At 42.9% G+C, this 24,558-nt stretch overlaps 2 protein-coding genes across 2 annotated transcripts in view; one reads left to right on the forward strand and one right to left on the reverse strand.

The window, feature by feature from the left end:
* Window positions 1-24,558, reverse strand: part of LOC310649710 (uncharacterized protein) — a 629,251-nt gene that overhangs the window by 542,044 nt on the left and 62,649 nt on the right. The gene's annotated exons all lie outside the window — the stretch shown is intronic.
* TMEM98 (transmembrane protein 98) lies at window positions 7,557-23,512 on the forward strand (the record flags this gene model as incomplete). Its single annotated transcript, XM_083378404.1, has 6 exons — window positions 7,557-7,687; window positions 8,010-8,141; window positions 9,423-9,456; window positions 9,612-9,727; window positions 16,778-16,837; window positions 22,078-23,512. The coding sequence occupies 6 exons, from the start codon at window positions 7,557-7,559 to the stop codon at window positions 22,283-22,285; spliced, it is 681 nt and encodes a 226-aa protein (XP_083234530.1). The 3' UTR covers window positions 22,286-23,512.

Here is a 24,558-nt window from a genome sequence, read left to right on the forward strand (position 1 = left end):
TTATTGTCATAAACTAGTTTTGCTTATCAGGGATCCCAATTTCCACTTTTGGCATCTCCCATTGACGGATGTTGTATTTTGTATCCCAGATCATAAAAAGGAAATCTCTTTACTGGGCTTTTATTTCCAGGCAGAATTAGTGATGGTAAAGGGCTAAGAGATATTTCTCGGCATAATATTGGTACTGGGGAAGGTGATAGCTTTCAAATATACTGAAAAGGAATGTGGAAAAAGTGGTTTAGGACAGAGATTCTTGGAGAGACACATACACATCATTCATTTCATTGAAAACTTTCTTCAATCAAGTCTACCATGATAGTGTATTTTGTTCAAAGGATAGAACAGGTAACAGAATAACAGAGTTTGAATGGACATTGAAGATCCTCTAGTCTAGTCCGATCCCCTGCTCAAGCAGGAGACCCTATAACATTTCAGACAAATAATTGTCCAGTCTTTTTTTAAAAGCCTCCAGTGATGGAGGACCCACAACTTTTGAAGGCAATCCATTCCACTGGTTTATTGTCCTCACTGCCATGAAATTTCTCCTCCATTTTAGGTTGTTCTTTACTTGAATAGTTTTCATCCATTACTTCTTTTCTTGCCTTCTGGTACTTTTTTGTGGTAGCCCCTCAAATATTGGAACACTGCTATCATGCCCACAGTCCTTTTCACTAGACTACACGTACCTAATTCCTGCAACCATTCTTCATGTGTATTAGCCTCTAGCCCCCTAATCATCTGTGTTGCTCTTCTCTGAACTCTTTCCAGAGTCTCAACATCTTTTTTATGTTATAGTGACCAAAACTGTATGCAGTATTCCAGTGTGGACTTACCGAGGCCTTATAAAGCAATATTAACACTTCACATGATCCTGATTCTATTCTTCTGTTAATGCAGCCTAGGATTGCATTAACATTTTTGGCAGTTGCAGCGCACTGCTGGCTCATATTTAAGTGATTGTCCACTAGGTCAGCAGTCCCCAACCTTTGCGGCTTGACAGCCCAGCTGGAGTGGGGGAGAGAGAGAGGAACTGGGCTATGTGAGTGTTGGGTCAGTTGGCATACACACACATAGGCAGCTCAACTTGTGCAAGTAGCATGCTGGCGAACATGCATACGCAGCTCAATTGAAAAATGAGCTGCACTCACATATGCAGCCAGGTTTCAAATAGGCCACAGCCCAATAGTGGACCATAGCTTGAGGTTGGGGACCCCTGCACTAGAACTCCAATAGCAGTGACTGCTATTGAGCCACATTTCACCTAATCTGTACCTGCACATTTGGTTTTTGTTGCCTAAGTGTAAAACCTTATTTTTCTCTACACTGAATTTCATTTTGTTAGATTGGACCCATGGCGGGATTCAGCCGTTCGCATCACTTCAGCAGAACCATTAGCTAATTTTTTGTTGCCCAGGCCCAGAACGGACTTCCAGAAGCGGCATTCACACAGAGAACCGGTTGTTCACAGACTTGACCCAGTGTTCAAGTCTGTCAAGATCCATCTGGATCTTGAGCCTATCTTCTGGGGTGTTGGCTATTCCTGCCAACCAGGTGTCATCTGCAAATTTGATGATTTCCCTTTCTATTATATCATCTAAGTTGTTTATTAAGGTATTGAAAAGTACTGGGCCTAAAACAGAAACTTGGGGTACCCCACTGTTTACTTCTCTCCATGCAGATGTAGTTCTGTTAAGGACTACACAATGAATGCTGTTTGTCAGCCAGTTACAAAACCATCTGGTGGTGGTGCTGTCTATTCCATATTTTTCTAACTTGCAAGAAGTAGCTTGTGGTCTACCTAATCATATGCCTTACTGAAATCCTAGTATTTCACTGGTCCACTAATTTAATCACTTTGTAAAAAAATGAGATAAGATTTATTTGGCATGATCTGTTTTTAACTAACCCGTGTTGGCTACTGGTTATGTTTGCTTCTAGCTGTTCACAGATCTCTTGCTTGATTAACCTTTCCAGAATGTTCCCAGATATTGATGTCAGGCTAATTGGTCTGTAGTTTCCTAGATCTGTTTTTTTTTAACAATGGGGATCAGATCAGCTCTTTTCTAGTCCTTTGTAGTTTCCCACTGCTCCAGGATCTTGGAAAGGTATGGTTCAAAGATTCTGAGATCACATCTTCCAGCTCTTTCAGAACCAATAATCCATAAGGTCCTTGAACTTGAATTTGAGTGGGCAGGTATCTCATACCATTTTCTTGCCTATTTTAATTTGAATTCAGTTCTGTTTTTGGTAGGTTGGTGTGTGTGTGTGTGTGTGTGTGTGTGTGTGTGTGTGTGTGAAGACAGATGCTAAGAATGAATTCAGTAGCTCTGTTTTCTCCCTGCTCCCCATTAGTGGACTTCTTTTTTGAAAAAAACTTTTTAAAATTATTTTTGATATTTTTTGCAAGTCTTGGTTCATTCTGATCCTTAGCTTTTCTAACCATCTTTGCAGATTCAGACAATATGCTGATATTCTGCCTTAGTTATATGTCCCTCTTTCCACTTTTATACTTACCCTTTTTTGTCTTTTAGTTTATCAGAGTTCTATGTGCAACTGAAGTTTCTTATTTTTCTTTTTTTTTCAGTGGTTATTGTGTCGGACTGGGCTTTTTTACTCATATTTTTCAGACTTTACCAAGCTTCTTGAATTGTTTTCCCCTTTAAGATTTTCATCCATGGTATCTGTAATGTATTGGGCCTTTTACTCAAACTGTTTCCACATGTCTTTGAACGCTGCTTGAGATTGCTTAATCAGGGACTCTGTGTAATGACTCTAAGGTGGGAATAGGTTCCTTCAAACCTATTGGCCGCCACCTAGTGGCCAGCATTATAAGTAGCTGCGTAGAAGCCTTGGTTACTAGTTCAGTTCCTGCTATCCAATAAAGCAATGTTCCTGTTTGAACTCTCTCATCTCGCCTCCTGCTTGCAAGAAACCCAGTACAAAACACTGGTGACAAAGATGGGATCCTGCTTCTTCGGGAGAGCTGAAAGTCACTAGGAAGTGAGGTCAGCCAAAGTGCCTGGCAGGGAACATGTTCCCTCCCTCAGTCGGCCTAGCATGCAATGCTAGCGACAACCAGCCCTGCGCACCAGTCCCAGGACCTATGAAGAAGCAGGACGAGGAGACGAGAAGCCCAAGCCATAAAGACTTCCCGAGATGGCAAAAATCAGAAAGCTTGAGGAATTTGATGTCACTCACCTGGAGAAATGGGCATCGTACATCTTGAGGGTTGAAAACTACCTCTGCACCAACCAAGTTGCTGAAGATGGCCTGAAGGCCGCAATGCTCCTGTGTGTCTGCAGGCCTGCATCCTTTGATATCGCGTAGTACTTGGTTTCGATATTGCGGCGGAACTGGAGTCCGTAACGTATGCGGACCTGAAGAAACGGCTTGGCGACCATTTCCACCCCAAGTTATCGGTGATAGCTTTTGAGGCACACCTTCGAACAGAGAGTTCAGCAGCCTGGAGAAACAGCAACAGAATTCATTGCGGCACTGAGACAAGCTGCGCGTCTGTGCCAATTTTCAGACTTAGAAGAAAGGCTTCGAGACCGACTTGTCTGTGGACTTCGGAGCAGGGACCTGCAGCAGAAGCTTTTTGTGAAAGAGACTCTCTCGCACCAGGAAGCCTTGAAAGAGATCATGGTGGATGAAGCCACCGGCGGGGCTGTGAAAGCCATGTGGCCCACCAAAAGCACTCAGCACAAGGAGGCTGTCCACCACGAGGACACCAAACTCTCAGAAGACATCAACTGCAACCACGGTTGACAAGCTTCAATGGCACAACGAGAAAGAACAAAGGACTACTTACAAGGCAGTTTCCTTTCCTCGGTGTCTGGGGTGTGGCGGCCACCACCAACGTGCAAACTGCAAGTCTGGACAGCCACGTGTCAGGCCTGCGCGAAGACCAGCCACACTGCTTCAGTCTGTAGAGGTTGACAGAAGGACTGCCAATCGGACATTTTGATCAAGAGAGGTGCCAGGGCCCCAGGGCAGCTTAGCATAGGGTTTTGCTCCAGCCATCGGAGCATTTACCGCACGGGAGCTCACCACCCTCTTAAGCCCAAATTGCGACTTCAAGTTGAGCTGCAAGGCATCCCTTGCAGGATGGAACTGGACACTGGTTCAGCCGTGTCCATCATTTCCCTTGAAACCTTTCATTTCGTCTGCAACCACAGCAAGAGGTGGGCCAAGCTGAGGCCATGCAACATCATCCAAACTGACTTCCAAAACTCTCGAGTTGCCTTCAAAGGCGAGGCCACATCGGCCGTCAAGTTCAAGGGGTTTTCAGGACCCTTGGATGTGATTGTGGTGGAGGGCCAGCAAATGAGCTTAATAGGGCTTGATTGGTTTGATGCTCTGGGCATCCAGGTCACCAGAATCCACCGGACACAAGTGGCGAACATGGTGTCAGTATGTGAGGAGTTCGCAGACATTTTTGACACTAGCCTAGGAACATACAAGGGCCCTCCGATAGCCTTTAAACTTGATCCTGCAGTAATGTCTATCAGGATCAAACCCCACAAAGTGCCATTTGCACTTAAATATAAGATTGATGCAGAGCTGGATAAGCTAGTGAACCAGGGGATACTACAGCCGTAGATGGGGGTGAATGGGAAACCCCAATTGTCACACCACTTAAGGCCAACAGGGAGGTCAGAATTTGCACTGATTACAAGTGCACTATAAATAAGGCACTTAAACAGCACACATACCCGATGCCAGTTGTTAACCACATCTTGGCATCACTGCAAGGGGGTACAGTTTTTGCGAAATTAGATTTGGCACAGTCTTATCAGCAGTTACCTGTGGACGAGGCCATAGCAGCTGCTCAAACCATTGTAATGCACAGGGGGGCTTTTAAAGTCAAACGCCTCTAATTTGGGGTTAGTGTAGCCCCTGGCATTTTTCAAGGAGTTATGGAGCGTATGCTCAAGGGCATTCCAAGGGTTTGCCCCTATTTCGACAATGTGCTCATTGCCAGTGAGTCCACTGAGGTGCTTTAAAGGAGGCTCAAAGCCGTCCTTCAACGGTTCTGCGAAGCGGGCCTTAAACTTTTAAAAAAGTGTAGCATTGGGGCTTCTACTGAGTTCCTGGGTTGCCTATGACTCAAGGACATTGTCCTGCTGAGCGCAATTACGCACAAATTGACAAAGAGGCCTTGGCCATTGTGGCCAGGATGAAGAAATTCCATGATTACTTGTATGGCAGGGAATTCACCATCTTCACTGACCATAAGCCACTGTTGGGGTTATTTACTACAGATAGGCAGACACCTCAAATACTGTACCCTAGGATGTTAAGATGGTCCATCTTCTTGTCAGTCTACAGCTTCAGGCTGGTTCACAAACCCGGCAAAGACATGGGCCATGCAGACAGCCTTAAGTGGTTGCCATTGCCATAGATAGAGCCACATCCGGCTCCAGCAGCTCGCATTTTGTCAATTCAGGATTTGCTTGAGTTTCCCCTCCATGCTGGAGATGTGGCTGCAGAAACTGCTGCAGACGAGGTTTTGGGTGCTATCATGGATTCACACAGGGTGGCTTGAAAATAGTCCTGGACCCGAGTTCCAGAGCTACTTCACATGTAGACACAAGATTTCAGCTCGCAAAGGCTGTATTTTATGGGGGAGCAGGGTCATTGTTCCCAGTTCACTAAGAGATAGGGTACTTCAATCTTTGCAATGAGGGACATCCGGGCATAGTCCGGATGAAGGCATTGACACGAAGCTACTATGGTGGCCAGGGTTAGATAAGGTTATTGAGGCCCAAGTACACGGGTGTTACACGTGTCAACAGTCCAGTATGGGTTTCCTCCACAGATGGGAGGAAACCCATACTCCTTGGTCAAGGATTCACATTGACTTTGCTGGGCCCTTTCAGGGACAGCAATTTTTGAGAGTGGTCAACAGCCACTCTAAATGGCTGGCTAAACTAAACGAATTGTTGTAAGTCAAGGACTACCTGTACTTTATCATTTTTTTCCTTTTTTTGGTCATCAAGTTTTTGACACCTTGCTAGGCGACTGGTGGTACTCGGATATTGCCTTATCCTAAAAGTGGTACAATGGGTGAAAATGTTGAAAATCTCTGCTCTAGTTTCCTCCTCTACCTTTTATATGACAAAGTTGTCAGCTAGATTGGTTGATCTCCCACTTGATTCAGAGTTTGTCTCCCATTTGATTTTTTTTTTAAATCCCATTTATATCCCGCCCTTCTCCGAAGACTCAGGGCGGCTTACAATCTAAGCACAAATCAAATGTGCTTAGCAATAGTCTTCGTTCTATGTATATGCCTGCTTATTAGGGCTTTCGGGGGGGCCCAAGTGGCATTATTACAAAGTCAGCTTATTGCCCCCAACAATCTGGGTCCTCATTTTACCTACCTCGGAAGGATGGAAGGCTGAGTCAACCTTTAGCCTGGTGGGATGCGAACCTGCACTAATTGCAGGCAGCTGGTGTTACTTAAGGAGGCATTAGCCCACTGCTCCACCAAAGTATCAAAGTAGCTAGAATCCACCATTACTACTGTGCTGTGTTTCCCACATACATTTGTTAACTCATTAGCAAAAGGTTCATCTCTTTCTTCTGCTCCGTTGGGTGGCCTGTAGTATATGGCAATGCTATCCTTTTTTTTTCTTTTATATTGAGCCATATGCATTCTAGGAGGCTTCCATCCTTAGTTTATCCATTTCTGTAGAGATGTAATGTTCTCTTGCATATAATGCAATTCCAACTTTTGTTAGGTCTGTTTCTTTTGAACAGTTTATATCCTTCCATCAGTACATTCCAGTCAAGAGTTTTATCCCACCAGTTTGGGGGCAATCTTGGTTTGTTCTCCATATAAATACTCATAAGCTGTTTCCTAATTCCAACACTTTAATGCCCTAAAGCAATAGAAACAAATATTAATTGTCATCTGCCAAAGAACTCTTTGATTGAAAAGACATTTTGACTTTAAAACATGATGGATCAGATGAGCTGTGATTTCATTGTACCAAGCATATACTCAAGATTGCATACTCAGGACCAATGCTGAATATGAATTACAACACAATAGTAATACTTTCATTGTTGAAAAAAATCTGGCAAAGGCATATAATATTTCAATTAATCATAAAGATAGTCAAAGAAGGGAACAGATTTGACAGACGCTAGCAAGAATAAGTGAGGATGGGCACAATGTAGATAAATGGATATATGAGTAGATCACCCAATATTTCAACATATTAGCAAGGATTTAAGTTCCTATTCTAATAGCAACCTTATAACACCTGAGAAAAAAGTTAGTATGACTCATGTTATTTTTTGAAAAGACTGTGAACTCTGTTCAATACTTATTCACATTGCTTGACACAGAACTCTTCTGTGTCTTTTCAATTACATTGAGTCTCAATTTTTTTAAAAAAGAAGACCCTGAAAGCTAAATGTTTCATTATTTCTGGTATATTCAACCAACAAGACTTCATTTTATTCAATTTCAATCCTGGTAGAAGTGTTTCTGAAGACATCTTGCTGTTGAACTGTCCATTCATCTTCCGAGTTCACCAGGAGCATCAATGGAGACTGTTGTGATTGTAGCCATTGGGGTATTGGCAACCATCTTCCTGGCTTCTTTTGTGGCTCTGGTTGTGGTATGTAGGCATCGTTACTGCCGACCCAAGGACTTCTTGAGTCATTATGATACCAGGTGAGGTGATTTTTCAATTATGGATTCTAGTAATTCATTCACTCACCTGGAATATTTTGGGACAGCGATTTTCAGAATTTGAAACCTGGATTGCCAAAATTAAGGAGTCTAGGTACTGCAGGCACATCTGAAGGATTCCAAAATGGGAATGTCTAATCTATGGCTTTTGTTAATAATAATAAATGACAGTCAATTAAAGATTCTATGACTAAATTTTGATCTCAAAACATACTGATTTTAATGGTCAAAAGTAAGCTTAATTAGGGGTGTTTTGACACCCCCCTCCAACAATGCCTTAGATTTCCTTTGTGCTTCCTCCTAGGCCTATTGTTGACTTAATTGGCACCATGGAAACACAGTCTGAACCCTCTGAACTGGAGATGGACGATGTGGTAATAACAAACCCACATATTGAAGCAATCCTGGCAAATGAGGACTGGATTGATGATGCTTCGTAAGTTGGGCATCAATGCCTTCCAGGCTGCATAATCTGGAAAGGATTGTTTTTGTTCTGCTGCATGCAGTTGGGACAAAATGGGACCAGAGAATAAAACCCCAAAATATCTTCAAATTCTTCTCTTTAAATGCTTAATACAGAAGTACTACATTGAAAAAGGATTGATAGTCAAGTATTTGACAAATATAGCTGAACCAAACCCATAATTTTTGATCCAGTTTTTTTAACCAATGTTGGTGGGGAGAAGAAACTGAATAGACTAAATAGTTAGCTTTTGAAAATATCCTTGTTATCCAATAATATTCATTTTTAGCTTTCACTATGACCACTATTAAACTTAAACACCCATTTTTCCTCCATATTAGAACTAGACCCTTGTTGGCATACCCTGTTTTTAAATCTCATATGCCACATAAGTTGTTTCTTGCTTCTCTAGTGGTTACTATTTCCGTCCTACCATGTTAACATTTTGCATGGCTTTATCTCATCTGATACCCTTTCTTCCTTTTCTGATGGTTGTAGACCCCGTACTTCCAATGCATCTTATCTTTTGCAATAGTAATTTAAATGGAATAACAAGTGTATTGAGGGAAAGGCTAGAACAAATCTAATTCTAACTTATTAGTCATTTGTGCAAGTTATTGGTATGAATTTAGCTGTTGTTAAAAAAAGTCAAGTATTGTCTTTGAGCCTTACTTATGTGGATTTTTCACATGTGTAATAGCAATAGTAACAGCATTTAGACTTATATACTGCTTCACAGTGCTCTACAGCTCTCTCTAAGTGGTTTTACAGAGTTAGCATATTGCCTCCAGCAATCTGGGTCTTCATTTTACCAACCTCTGAAGGATGGAAGTCTTAGTCAACCTTGAGCTAGTGAAAATTGAACTGCTGAACTGCTGGCAATTGCCAGGCAAGTCAGCAGAATTAGCCTACAATACAGCATTCTAACCACTGTGTCACCACTAATGAATGCATTCTTATAGGAGAAGAAATCAATGCTTCATGCCATTTCTTTTCAACCTTCAAATCACTGGCTGCAGAATGTGCATTGATGTTCTGGTTAATCAATTCTTGAAGAGAAACTTGTCAACAACTTGGGTGACAAAAGCCAAATTCATCAAGTGAGCTGAGAATAAAATGTCCTACAGAATGCTCAGAAATAGAAGATCTTGTGTCTGAGCAGGGAAGCTGAAGACCAGAAAACTGAATCAAGTCCAAATCCAGAAGACTTTTGGTGGAACCTTTCTCTAATTTGCTGCTATTTTTTTTCCTTAGGGGCCTGGTCTCTCACTGCATTGCTATCCTAAAGGTACATTTCTTATTTTTTTCAAAAATCATAATGGGAAGACACCCTACATCAGAGAAGGTGCACAGTCCATAGGAAGTGCATGTGTAAATCAAGTACATTAAGTAACAGTCAAACTCCCATCCCGTGCAACACTGATTTATCTTATTTTTTAACAGATCTGCCACACTCTCACTGAGAAGCTTGTTGCCATGACAATGGGGTCAGGAGCCCAAATGAAGTACCCAGCAAGCCTGAGTGACATTATTGTGGTGGCCAAACGAATCAGCCCAAGGTGAAAGTTGTCAAGAACTTACGGGGAGCAGGACTCTGGATGAGTCTGGGGAGGAAAAGTCCACTTTAGCCTGAACAAAAGATGGGATATAAACCAAATGAATAAATAGAGGGGAGGATATGCAGAAAACAATCCTGCAATTATTGTTTAAGCAATTTACTTCTTTATGAAAAGGACTGTTTCAGCTGGTCATACTTTAGATGGGGATTCTTCCGTGATTGGGGCAGTTGTTCTTATTGCTCTTTGCCCTCTTTCTTTTTAATGCCCTGGATTTGCAGGAAAGAATAGGAAGGTTCTACAGAAGGGGATACTTAAACTGGGCTGTAAATGCTCAGGATGCTAAATGTATCTGGATATATCACAGGAACATAAGAAGAAGGGGTATCTTAAGAGTCTGTCTTGGGTACAATCCTCTCAAACATCATAAATGATCTAGATGAAGGCATTAAAAGGGTGGATGACAAAAAGCTGGGGGGGGAGATGTTAACATTTTGGAACACAGACTCAAGATTCAGAAGGATTTTACAGACTTTGAGCATTGGTCCCTATCCAACAAGATGCAGTTCATTGGTGAGAAAAGTTAGGCGTGAAAAACCAAATGCGCACAGAATAGAATAGGAGGTACCTAGCTCCACAGTAGTACTTCTGAAAATAATGATCTAAGTGTCCTGATGGACCACTGTAAGTATGAGCCAGGAATCACGGGAAGTGATAGTGCTCTATACTGCACTAGTGAGGCCACATGGAATACTGTGCCTAATTCTGCTCATCACAATACAAAAACTATGCTGAGACCTCAGAAAGAGTATAGAGAAGAGTAACAAAAATGATAAGGGGACTGGAGCCTAAATCACACAATGAACAGCTAAGGGAACTAAGCATGTTTAGCCTAACAAAAAGAAGGTTTAAGGATGTCATATTAGCCATCTTCCAAAAACTTGAAGAGCTGTCACAAGGAAGAGGGAGTCAGCTTATTCTCCATAGCACCTGGGGGCAGGGCACTTTATTTTCCATAGCACCTCAGGCACAACCAATGGGTGGAAGCTTGTCAGAAGGTGATTCAACCCGGACATAAGGAAGAATTTTCTGAGTGACCCACTCTGTGGATGGAGGTTGCTGGAGGTTTTCAGAAAGACTGGGCAATCATTTTTCCTGGTTAAAGATCCTGCCTTCGGTAGGGCATTGGACTAGAAGACCTCCAAGTCCTTTTCTACACCTTGTTTCTATGAGTCTAAGATGTAGCACTAGTGTGAGACATTTATCTTTCTATCTCTCTAATGTCAAGTGGAAGCAACCAGATCCACATATGAAGGGTTCAGGTTGACTACTTTATTGTATTCTACAAGAACTGTAGAAGTTCCGTATAAAAATCTTCTCAGACTGCCTGCCTTTCCTTGGGAATTAACATATGATTTCAAGGAACTTAAGGGGAGGGGACTAGATCTAAGTCTCTTGCAGCCACTCAAGGTTAATTCCCCACTTAATCCTTTCCCCTTGCTTGGCTGGGAATTTCACACCACCTTAATTTCATCACCTTAACCTCAGACATAAGGTCTACCCTCTTATGAAAGTAGACAGAGGTAATACTGGTAATATATGTCCTTACCAACAGTAGGATAACAACCTCTGGTGCACTTTGTCGCACTAAGCTAATATAGGTGTAGTGTATGCAGCTTCTAGCATACACGAACTGTCAGCACAGCAGGAGGCGCAGAACTGGACAGCTCCAGGCTATAACTGCATTTGGCGGGAAAGCCTGGTTCAAACAGATTTGACAGCTCCGGGCTATAGCCATACCTGGCGGGAAGCCCAGGTTTGAATCCATTGGATGGCATTCACCTGGGCAGGTATAAAAGCAAGCCAGGTAAATCCATTTTCCCAGCAAAGCCTGACAACAAAATAAAGGTTGCTACACACCGAGCTGGCTGTCTCCTTTTTCCGGTAACCCCGCGATTCAACACTGGTGACGAAGATGGGATCCTGCTCTGAAGAACAATAGGCATCAGGAGGAATCCGTGATCGGCTGCGTGCATCCGAAGAAGCTCATCAGCATCGGAGCAGAACAACCCAAGACAACAGCATGGCGCAGCTCGGTCAGTATCCCCTCTTTAACAGTAATCGCCCAGAGGAATGGGAATCGTTCGTGGGGCAGCTGGAATGCTACCTGCGGGCGAACAGGGTCGAGGACGATGGCCAGAAAGTGGCGGCGCTGCTGTGTAGCTGCAGCAAGGACACCTACCAGCTGGTGGTCGGTCTGTGCTCACCAGAGGACATTGATGCTGTCGCTTACAAGGATCTTCTGGACAATCTGACCCAGCACTTCCGACCCGAGATGTCTGAGATCACTTGGAGGTACAGATTCGAGAAGCGGATGAGCGTCTGGGTGAGTCAGCTAAAAAATACATAGCAGCCCTCAGGCAGGCAGCCCACCTCTGCAACTTCGAAAATCTCTAAGTGAGACTGAGGGACTGCATCGTTTTCAGCCTGCGAGACAAAAAGCTGCGGCAAAAGCTGTTCGCCAGGCCGAAGCTAACGCTGCGGGAAGTCCAAGAGGAGTTCCTGGCCTGGGACATCGCAGAGGGGCCGGAACCGAAGGAGCCTCACGACTGCAGCCCCAGCGGAGCCCTTCATCAGGTGAGCAGCTGTAGCGGGGATGAGGGATCAGCGACAGAAGTTGATGCAATCCACCGCAGGACACTGCCAGCTGCCACTAAACAAGGTAATACGAGGGGGTCACGACCGACAACGGCAGAACACAGATGCCCGGAGTGTAGGTGCAGAGCTAGCAACCCCCAGTCTACCCAGCATTTCATCTGCGGATCCAGTCAACCCCGGTCTACCCAGTGTTCTGGCTGCAGTGCAAACGGACCCCGGTCTACCCAGTGCTCGAGTTGCAGAGGACAGCACCCTCGGTCTACCTGCTGGTTCAAGTCAGCCAAGTGCCGGGCGTGCGGAAAGACCGGGCACATCGCGTCTGTCTGCCGAAGTAAGACCCGAGACAACCTACACGAGGTGGAGGTGGAGTTCCAGGCAGCAACAGGTACTGGGGAACTGGGCCAAAAAATTTCCATCAGTTACACAGAGGGCAAGGTGGCCGTCTGCAAAACGGGGGGACAGCAATCCATCACCCCAAAAATAAAGCTGGTGGTGAGGTTGCAAGGAGTTCCATGCAAAATGGAAGTGGACTCAGGGTCAGCCATCTCCATTATCTCCAGTGAAACGTTTAAGGCGGTTTGCAGATGGAGTGGCCGGCGGGTTCCCTTGAGGTCATCCAGACTGACCCTCACTGATTTCCAGAATGCACCAATAAACGTCCGGGGGGAGGCTTCGGTGGAGGTGCAGTACAAGGGTTTCCAGGGCGGGTTGGATGTCTTGGTGGTAGAAGGACAACACACCAGCCTCATAGGGCTGGGTTGGTTCAAGGCACTGGGCATCCGGATCGTCGGGATTCATCAGACTCAGGGCTGCCACACATTAGAAATGGTTTGCAAAGAGTTTTCAGATGTTTTCGATGGGAAGTTGGGAAGGTACACAGGACCTCCCATAACCCTTAAGCTAGATCCGCATTAATTAATTCGCATTAAAGCCCAGCGAGTTCCATTCGCACTTAAGCATAAAATAGAACAGGAGCTCGACAAGCTGGTAGACCAGGAGGTATTAACACCAGTCGAGGGAGCCAAGTGGGAGACTCCCATCGTCATGCCGCTCAAGGCGAATGGTGAGGTGAGGACGTGCACTGACTACAAGGGGACCATCAATAAAGCGTTAAGCGCACACTCATACCCGGTACCCGCAGTCAGCAGCATCCTTGCCTCCCTGCAAGGTGGGTCCATATTGGCGAAATTAGATCTAGCTCAAGCTTATCAACAGCTACCAGTCGGCCCGGAGACCACAGAGGCACAGACCATAGTCACCCACAAGGGGGGGCATTCCGGGTAGACTGGCTGTAATTTGGCATTAGTGTAGCTCCTGGGATTTTCCAGGAGGTCATGGAACGAACCCTTAAGGGTATACCAGGGGTTTGCCCATATTTTGATGACGTTCTCATCGCAGGGGATTCTGAGGACGTTCTGGCAGAATGGCTGCAGGCTGTCCTAGGCAGGTTTCAGGGCTGTTAGTTTAAAACTGAAAAGGGACAAATGCAGAATTGGGGTGACTGAAACTGAATTCCTGGGATTCAGGATTGATGCTCAGGGGATCCACCCAGCAGCATCCAAGGTAAGGGCTATTAAGGAAGCCCCAATACCCAAAAATAAGGCAGAATTGCAGGCTTTCCTGGGCCTGCTCAATTTCTATCACGCCTTCTTGCCACATAAGGCAACAATTGCAGAGCCCCTACATAGGCTATTGGATAAACAGACAGCATGGAGCTGGTCTACGGCTCATACAGCCGTGTTCAAAGCCCTGAAAGATCTGTTGGCAGGCAATGCTACAATCATGCATTTTGTGGAGACTAAACCTGTCTGCATTGCGTGCAATGCATCCCCCTATGAGGTAGGGGCTGTGCTTAGTCACCTGGAAAAGAATGGAACACAGGCCCCCATTGCATATTACTCCAGGACCCAGTCAGCAGCTGAAAGAAACTATGCACAAATAGACAAAGAGGCCCTGGCAGTGGTCGCTGGAGTTAAGAAGTTCCACAACTATCTTTATGGAAGGAACTTCACCATTTTCACAGACCACAAGCCATTGCTAGGTCTGTTCATGACTGACAAACAAACGCCACAGATTCTGTCACCCAGAATGCTGCGTTGGTCCATCTTCCTGTCGGCATATTCGTGCAAATTAGTCCATAAGCCCGGCAAGGAGATGGGGCACGCTGACAGCCTCAGCAGACTGCCATTGAAAAACACAGAACCGGACCCAGCACTTTCAGCTCAAATATTGGCTATTCAGGATCTGCCAGAATGTCCCCTCAATGCCAAGGACGTTGCTGAAGAGACACCCAAAGACAAGGTACTGAGCCAGGTACACTCATGGGTGAGTACGGGGTGGCAGGACAAATCACCGGGTCAGGAGTTCTCAGCATATTTCTCCAGGAGACACGAATTATCTACCCATAAGGGCTGTCTTTTGTGGGGAGGCCGGGTCATCATACCCCAAGGGCTAAGGGAGAGAGTCCTGTATTCCCTACACGAGGGCCACCCAGGGCTTGTAAGGATGAAGGCCCTGGCAAGAAGCTATCTCTGGTGGCCAAGCCTGGATAAAGAGATAGAAGGGTTAGTGGCAGGGTGCTACACTTGCCAGAGGTCATGACCTGAGCAACCCCACGCCCCAGTTCACAAATGGGAAGAGACACACACAGCATGGTCCAGAGTGCATATTGACTATGCTGGACCCTTCCAGGGCCATTCCTTCCTAGTGGCGGTGGACAGTCACTCGAAGTGGCTAGAGGTGGTACCAGTGGGGAACATGACTACAGCAGGGACAATCCAAGTGCTCAGGGGACTTTTTGCAACCCATGGACTCCCTGATGTAATAGTATCCAATAATGGGACACAATTTACTTCATCGGATTTCCAGGTGTTCCTGAGGACTTTGGGAATTAGGCACATCACCTCTGCTCCTTTTCATCCGGCCAGTAATGGGTTGGCAGAATGTTTCGTGCGCACCACAAAGGACACTCTCAAGCGCATTATCCAGGGGGGACTGGAAGCAACGGCTGGCCATGTTCCTCTTCCACCAACACTCCATACCTTGCACCGCAACAGGCAAGAGCCCAGCTGAACTCCAATGGGGTAGGCATCTCATAACCACTCTAGACAGACTGCACCCAGATAGAGTGGCAGCAGATGCCGGAACCCCAAGCCTCAACAAAGCCTTCAACCTGGGAGATGCCATATGGGCAAGGAACTACGGCACAGACCACCCATGGGTACCAAGGGAGGTAATGGACAGAACTGGGCCCCTCTCTTACAACCTGAGGGTGGAGGGGGGACTCCAGTGGAGAAGGCATCAGGATCAGTTGAGACCAAGGGCTCCGGAGAGAATTCCGGGTGACAATCAGGAAGAGGGGTCTGAAGGATGGGAGCTGCAACAACACACCAGGAAGGACAACAGGGGGTCACCAGGTCAAGCCTGGCTTAGGCAGGGACGGGACAATGGGATCAGGGTAACAGCTGGTCCAACTACATCAAGAACACCACAACACAACCAACCCTGCAATGACAGATCCACAGACTCCAGACCCACAGACTCACCTGGAACTAAGTCAACGGCACCTACACAGAGCACCCACCCATACCAACAGGAAACAACGGACAACAATAAAATGGACTCGAGCCCCAGCACCCCAACAGAAGGGGTGAACCTGAGGAGATCCAACAGGACCCACAAGACCCCAGCCTACCTCGCAGACTACGTGCAGCCTTGAGGGGAGGCAGGGGATGGAAACAATAAAATGTAAATAAATGTATATAGTACCGGGGGGGGGGATGAACAAAAGAAAAGTAGCTTCCTCACTATGGGGGAAGGGGTGTAGTGTATGCAGCTTCTAGCATACATGAACTGTCAGCACAGCAGGAGGCGCGGAGCAGGACAGCTCCAGGCTATAACTGCATTTGGCGGGAAAGCCTGGTTCAAACAGGTTTGACAGCTCCGGGCTATAGCCATACCTGGTGGGAAGCCAGGGTTTAAAATTATTGGCTACCTGCACTGGCGGGAAGCCCAGGTTTGAATCCATTGGATGGCATTCACCTGGGCAGATATAAAAGCAAGCCAGGTAAATCCCCTTTTCCCTTTTCGCCTGACAACGAAATAAAGGTTGCTACACACCGAGCTGGCTGTCTCCTTTTTCCAGTGACCCCGCGATTCAACAATAGGTAACAAAGGTAACAATAGGTAACAAGGATATGCTGAGTAATAGTTCAGACAATTCAATAGGAGCACCAGGGAGCAAGCAGTGCTGATCGCCTGCCATCCCCCTTATACCGGAGAGAGGGAAGGAGGGATGAGTGGATGGATGGACAGAGAGATGCATAGCAATTTTTTTTCACTTCCTTAATTTGTACATTGTTTAATTACAACTAGCCATCTTTGTTTTCTTCATAGGGTAGATGATGTGGTGCGATCTATGTATCCACCATTGGACCCCAAACTGTTAGATGCCAGGTGAGTAGGCCTTGCTTGGGAGGGAAGGTGATAAATGTCTGCCTTGCTTTCTAACTATATAATCTAAAAAGCAGTACAGTGGCGTAGCGTGGGGGGTGCAGGGGGGGTGGGCCACACCGGGCGCAACATCTGGGGGGGCGCGCTCGCACTGAGCTGCTCAGGGAGCCCCAAGGGCTGCACAGAGTCGGCTTGGCTCCGCTCTCGAGCTGCTCTTTCTTGCAAAGCGAAATGAGTCCGGCAGGTGAGATGGGCGGCCACATAAACTGAATAAAATAAATAGAAGCACCCAACTCTCCGCCCAGGCTCAGGCCAACCGCAAGCGCCCCGCAGGCGCCCCGGCAGGCTTGGCCGAGCGAAGACGGACCCGCTAGCCGGCTGGCCTAGCTTCGTGCGCATGCGTGGCTTTATTTAGCGGGGCTCACGTGCGAGCTTGAATGCAGCGGCTCTTGCAGGTCGGAGCCCCGCCCAGCCGCCCTCGAGAGGGACCCGGAAGCATCCCGCATGCGCGCGACTCTTCTTGGAAAGTCTACGCCGCTGCGGGGCGCGTCTTTTCGGCGGTGCCATGATGTCACCGGGTTAGGGGGCGCAAATTGCCCCGGGTGCTGACAACCCACGCTACGCCACTGAAGCAGTATACTCCTTGAAAAAATATTATCTTGCTTTCACTCCCACATTTTAGGGTGTCTGTACATGTGGTCCTTCTGGAGTTCTTCATCAAGTCCCTTTTACAATGTATTTCAACATTTCTCATCACCTTTAGAAAGATTTCCCAAAGATCAGTGCAATCTTTTTTTAAATATAATTTTATTTTAAGTGTAAGTTTTTAAGTTTTAAAAACAAGAGTGAAAATCAATACAAACTAAAATAAGGAAAAAAGAAAAAGAAGGAAATAAAAGAGAACTCTAAGGTACAAAAATAGAAAAGGCAGAAGAAAAATAGAAAAGGAAAAAAGATACAAAGCATTGGCTTCCAATCTTCTTTATAGCAATCATAAGTACAATTGTAAATTTATCTCTTTCTCTAAAGTTAGCTTGTGACTCTCTTCTTTCTATAATCTATCCTGTCCAATCGTTAAAACCAAGTCACAATATCATTGTTTTCTGTTTTGCACTAAAAGTTGATAAAGCAATAAATGCAGATATTGTCTTTTCTCTAATCAAGCAGGTCAATTTGGCCATCTCAGAAAGTTCTATCATCTTCACCAACCATTCTTTTTGTAGGTATTGCCCAATCTTTCCACTGTTGTACATACAAAATCTTGCTCATCACTTTTTTCCAGCTGTTATCCAAGAGAAAGACATCAGGTCTCAATTATAAACTAATCTTCAAAATCCTCTGAAACAGTGTATGTATGTGAATCCAATTTTGTTTAGCTTTTTACATGTCCATAAAGTATAATAAAATGACCCTTCTTGCTGTTCACATTCCCAATATAAAGCATCTTATACATTCTAGACATTTTTCTGGTGTCACATAGCAATGGTACATCATTTTATAAAAGTTTTCTTTAAGATTATAACACAGTGTAAATTTTAATTCGTTCAACCACAAATTTTCCCACTGTTCCATTTGTATATTATAACTAAAATTTCAGCCCACTTTAACACACATTCTTTCACTTGTTCTTCTTTTTCATATTCCAATAAAATTTATACATTTTAACCATATTTTCATCATTTGTACACAATTCTAGTTCAAACAGTCTTAGAACATTCACTATACATTATTTTGTCTACTTTGAATCTTTCTGATTAATAGTAAATAGGAAAACTTGACAATTATGTCCCTATGTCATCAATTTTTCTCCTAATTTTATTTTCTATTTCCTTTCAGAATTTTAGTATCTCACAGTATGTTACTATTATTTAAATATATAAATGTGTATCTCACAGAGTATTGCTAGACCTTCATTGACAATTATTTGTACTTTCTATGAAGTAAAATCTTACCCCTTTAATAATTCTTTCCAAAATTCATATCTTTCAAAACTTTAAATAGGAAACTCCAGTTTAAATTGTCAAATTTTTTACATTTAAGAAAATCAGTGCAGCTTGCTTTTCATTATGTTGATTCAATTCTTCCAAAATATTCAAAACATTTATGATTTTATCCTAAGTGACTTTTAATCCTCATAAATAAATTCCTGCAAAATTATTTTAACCTCTCTGCCAAAATCATTATATACAACCTATAGCTATTATTATTATTCAATAATGATTCAGATGACAGTTACTTGTTCATTTCAAATCCTCCTTACACATCAGTGGAATATAATCTCTTCAATTTTCTGGCATCTTTCTCCTCTGTAAAATAGAATTATCATTTTTTGTCAACATTGTAAAAGTTTATCCTCAAATCATTTATAATAAGAAACTAGTAACCCATTTAGTCCAGGAAACTTTCCTCTTTTAGTGTTTCTTATAGCTTTGCAAATTTTCCTTATTCCATTCATAATTTTTTTCTGTTTCTCTGTAGTCCTCAGCAAACTTTATTTCTTTAAATTTTCAACTATTTTCTCCACAGAAATTTACATAAATTGGAATAATAGTGATGAAATACTTTTTCTCGACCAGATTATCATTTATTATTTTCTTGTAATTTTAATAAGATTTGTTCTTTTTTGAGATTGTATACCAATCACTTCTCTAGTTTATTTGCAAATTTTATTTGCATTTTTGTGTTTTACATAATTTATTTTTATTCCATTTCTCTTAATGTTATTATAGATAATTTATCTATAAATGCTGAATTTGTTGAGAAATATTTATCTTCTCTGGAAAATTCTTTAATTCCTCATCTTTTTATCGCATCCAAAATAATTTTCTTCTTGAATTCACTATTCATCATCATTTTAGTCATTCTCCGTTCACTGCATTAAGAAGGCCTCTTTCTCATGTTTCCAACCTATGTGGTCCTGAACTTTCTTTTGCCAATTGGGCCCACAATACTTGCTAATGTCATTGATCCATCTTGTTTTAGGGGTCTTTCATGGACACGTTTTATCAAGTGGGGTCCATTCTATGACTGCTTGGGTTCACCTGACATCAGTTCTTCTTGCTATGTGACCAGCCGATTTCCATTTCAGTTCTTTTACTCTCATGATGATATCGTATACTTTTGCTAGAAGAAAAGTCTTCATCATGGTTCAGTCCAAGCTGGGAATAAACATGGTGACTGCTTTAGAAAGAAGGTTGCAGTTTATTGAAGAGGAGAGCCAGACAGAAAGATGCCTCTGGCAGAAAAGAGGGGGGGAAGGGCTGAGCACATGTAGGGAGTGGGTTTTTATAACCTCTGGAGCCTTTTGTTTGGAGTTGTTTCCTATTCCTACTTTGAGGCTTTGTATTTCCTGTGTCATGGATTTTGACCTGTGTCCCTTCAGCATCTGTGAGTTAATTCTATTATGTCCTGTCTTAGACTTTGGGTGGGGTGTATAGATTTTAGGTGTCTTTGTCCTCTTAATCTTCTAGTTTCAATGGTCTGCATTTCTATAGAGCTGGTTTCTGCTTGGGGTGGGAGACCTGGGGCTATCAAGAAAAACTGGGCATGCCTTTCTACCTCTTTAAGATCTTTTGAGGAAATATATTTTTCTGCCCTTTAATATTTCCTTGTCTGGGGCCTGACTTCCCACACTTTCATTTGTCACAATCAATACAAAAGCTACATGTGGCACAAAGAGCCATGGAAAGATACATGCTTGGCATTACAAGATAGAAAGACCTGCTCATGGATTAGAGCATTCACTATTAAGTCATATGAAGTAATAATTCATGAAAGCTTTGTTTGTATCCCAAACCATTCTTACATCTGTACCTTTATAAGATTATTTTCAAAAACCTCTTTTATTTTTTTTACTATCCTCCACTATTCTTTCCACAACAGCATTTCATTTAATTTGTATCTGAAAAAAACTGGATTTCCATTTAAAAATCACTTTATTATAATCTGTAAAGGTCTTTCATGATATCCCTACTTTATGAGCCTTAGATCAGTTTTATCTATCCACCTTTCACTGAGCCGAGAGCATCTCCCATTTGACTGGTATGTGGAGATTGTGCTGCAAATGTGCTTTTTTTCTTCTTCTGTTTGTTATGTGCTCCTGGCTACTTTCCTACGTGAGCAGAGACAAGCTTGCCTGACCAACAACAAGTCAAGACACAGTGAAGGACTTTTGTTTCATTTATTGCAATAAGCAGGGAGAGAAGCTATCAAAGCTTGGTTCTCTCCAAAGTTCCAAACCAAAATATTCCCTTCTTTATACAACCTGGCTGCCACATACCTCATTCCCCATTGGCTGAGGTACTATGAGGTATCGACTCTTCCCGACTGCCTCCCACGTATTTCCTGCTCCATACTAAATCATACATCACATCTACATTAAAATTAGGAGATAATTTTTGCAAGGCGTATCAAATAATATTCATCAGATATTAGGTATGCTCAGTTGTGTATTTTGAGTTCTGGGCCCTTTTTTATGGCTCCTTAGAACAATAAGTTCTTTCCTCTTTTTCAGTTAAGTTTGGCTTTCCGGTTATTCCATTCAGTTATCTTTCCTGTTATCCCAGTTAATTTTCCCTGGCTAGTCATTTCCTCTTGCAGCTGTTTTTACAGCATGTATTATTCCTTTTCCTACTCTGAAGACCCAGCTAATGTTTGCCTACGTATCTCTCCTTCATCCTGCTTTTATACTACCATTTCTTGCTCACATTCATTGTAGTTTCTTTGAGAGGCTTGTTTCTCCACCGTGTAAGTTTCCACTACACAGCAGATTCAATTTTACATTTTTCTTTCAATATTAAATTTTGAAAACCATTCACTTAATCCTATCAGTTTCAGTCTTGCTTGCTTTCCTGTAATTTATTGGTGAGGTTTTTTCCAGAAGTACTTTGCAGTTGTGTCCTTGATCAGCCCAAGATCATCCAGCTTTCTATCTAAACGGGAAATAGAATTCAACCTCTCAATTTCTTAACACCAAACTGGTTCTGTGCAAAAGTGCTAGAACTGCATTAAAAATATTATCATATTAATGTTAAATAGTCTGTTAGGGTCAGGCAGCATCAAATTGAATAAATACAGTAATTAAATGTTAGCATTATAATATCTTTCAATTTAACATATTTAACACAGGCGCATGTGCACCTTAAATATAAAAAAACCCAAGAGTCTTCTTTACAGCTGAGTAGGAAGGGCAGGGCTTGGCTCATGAGCCCCACCCCTATTTCATGTTTGTTTGTTTTTTGCAGGACAACAGCGCTGCTGCTCTCAGTGAGTCACTTGGTGCTGATCACGCGGCATGCCTGCCAGTTCCCCAGCCACATGGACTGGATCGACCAATCCTTGTCCGTGGCGGAGGAGCATGTGAGTGTGCTGCGCGAGGCAGCCCTGGCTTCGGAAGCGGAGCGGATTCCACCTGGGTCAGAAAGCTTTGTGCAGGAGCAGTCTACAATTTGAGAACAAAGGGAAGAGGAGAGGAGACGCATGTCATCAATGGCTCTGTGCTTCCTCTTCTTCTCTATTTTTCATATAGCATTGCTGAAGATTTGGCATAATGACTGTTATCCTGAGGATGATAGAACTGCCACCTCGACTGTATTAGTCTTGCATCTGGATTAGTGACCCTGAGATATGCTCATGCTGGAGAGGGTAGAACGGGGAAGGAGGACATAGTATTGTTAGTAATTTTGTTTGCAATCAGAAATATTTTGGCTATAGCATTTGTTATTTGTAGTTAAAGCTAAGAAAAAAGAAGGGACTTAAGACAACAATTGAGCCCAAAATTTCTGTTGCTAAGCAAAGCAGATGTTAGGTGTTTTGCTTCATTTTATTATTTTTCTTGCCCTAGTTGTTAAGCAAATCACTGCACTTAGTAAGTTAGTAACATGGTTGTTAAGTGAATCTGACTTCCCTATTTACTTTACTTGTCAGAATATTGTAAAAATGATCACATAATCACTGGAACACTGCAGCCGTCATAAATACATGTCAATTGCAAAATGTCTGAATTTTGATCATGTGATCATGGGGATGCTGCAACAGTTGTAAGTGTGGAGAATGACCTAAATCACTTTTTTAATGTTCACTAAACAAATGGTTATAATGGTTGTACCACAAATCATATGGATAGTTAAGCGACAGTGACCCACGATTACAACATATACCTCCTGCCTTTTGGTGTCTTTGATAGCAATTCCCCTACCCATTATCATCATCTGAAACTTTTTCCAATTTCTGCAAAACCAATTCTATAGTCCTTTGGATTCTAACTCATGTATTCTTTCTACATGAAAATAAAGTGTACAGTGTAAATTGGAGATTGTGGAGGAAGGAACAGTTGATTGCTTCAGTAAATTCTTAAGCAATTGCAGGTTGAACTTGAAACCATTTAGATGTATATATAGTGGGAGCTTTCCCTCTCATTCAGACTTTTGTAATAAATAGTTCTTTCCGTGTATTCAATATCTTTTATTGTTAATATTAGTGTACCACAAAAATCTCTTTTCTTACGAAGATAAATCTGAATATTGGCTAGCTAAGCTTTAACTAGAAAATCTATTGTTCACCAAAGTATTTTCAGACTGGGTCCTTTCCTGGTTTGCCCTTTGCATAGATTTTTGTTTACATACTTCTATACTACCCATTATCATTACCACTTTCATGTACGTGTAATAAAAAAATATAGCTTCAACCACTTCAGTTTGTTTGAAATATTTATTGTCCAAGTTGAATCTTCCTTCCTTAAGCTGTTCATAGTAGTCAGTGGCTTTAATGAAAGAAATATAATACATGCAATGCAGATAATGAAATCATTGTCCACTTTTGATAAGCAACTATCTTCTCTAACCTTTAGCCTTCCAGATGTACTAAGCAACAAGTTCCGTAACTCTAACCCCTAATTCTGCTTCATCACAAAATAATTGGTAGAATAACAGCAGCATGATCTTAATATTAACTATGTAAAATAATTCATTCCAGAATGCAAAATTGCACATTTCTCCCACTGAAAACAGTCACATTTTCTGCCATGCACAAGCTTATATTGCTTTGAAATTATTTTCCTGTAAACCTTCATATACTGGAGGATCTGATCAAGCTGAATTTGCTGAGTTTATGTTTGCAGAGTTCTCCCAACATTTAGAGGACTAATGTCGAAATGCTGGTTGCTCCCATTTATAGAAACTGGCAACACTGTAAATGTTGTAGCGTGAGCGACTGCGTGGACACAAGGATGAGTCAGCATAGTACGTGATACTTTTATTGATTACAAGATGGAACTAACTCCCCAAACCCCCAGTGCCCTCTTATAGTCTACTGATGCCCATGAAGCCAGCCAACCCGGTGTTTTATTTTCCCACCGGCCAGGTAACACCCAACCCGGTATTGTATGTTTCCCGCCGGACAGGTTGACCAATCAGGCCACCTGACCAATGCCACCTGGTGTTATGGTGGCTATACTAGCCTGATATTTCTACATATACAACAGTAAACATTTCTCTACTTTTGAGAGCATTCATTAGTTTCTCAGAAAAGACACGGAGTAGGGATCAGTATACAGTCAACAAATGTAATGTTGATATTGTTTTTTGCCAACTCAAGGATGGGACTTTAATTCAGTAGGGGTCAGACCCCAGTGTAACTTTGTTAGTGGCCATTTCAACTTCAAAAAGAAAAATATATTTAGAGTATCTTAAACATCATTGTCATTACATACTTTATCATGTATATTC

Source organism: Vipera ursinii (assembly GCF_947247035.1).
Source record: "Vipera ursinii genome assembly, chromosome: Z".
Lineage (NCBI taxonomy): Eukaryota > Metazoa > Chordata > Lepidosauria > Squamata > Viperidae > Vipera > Vipera ursinii.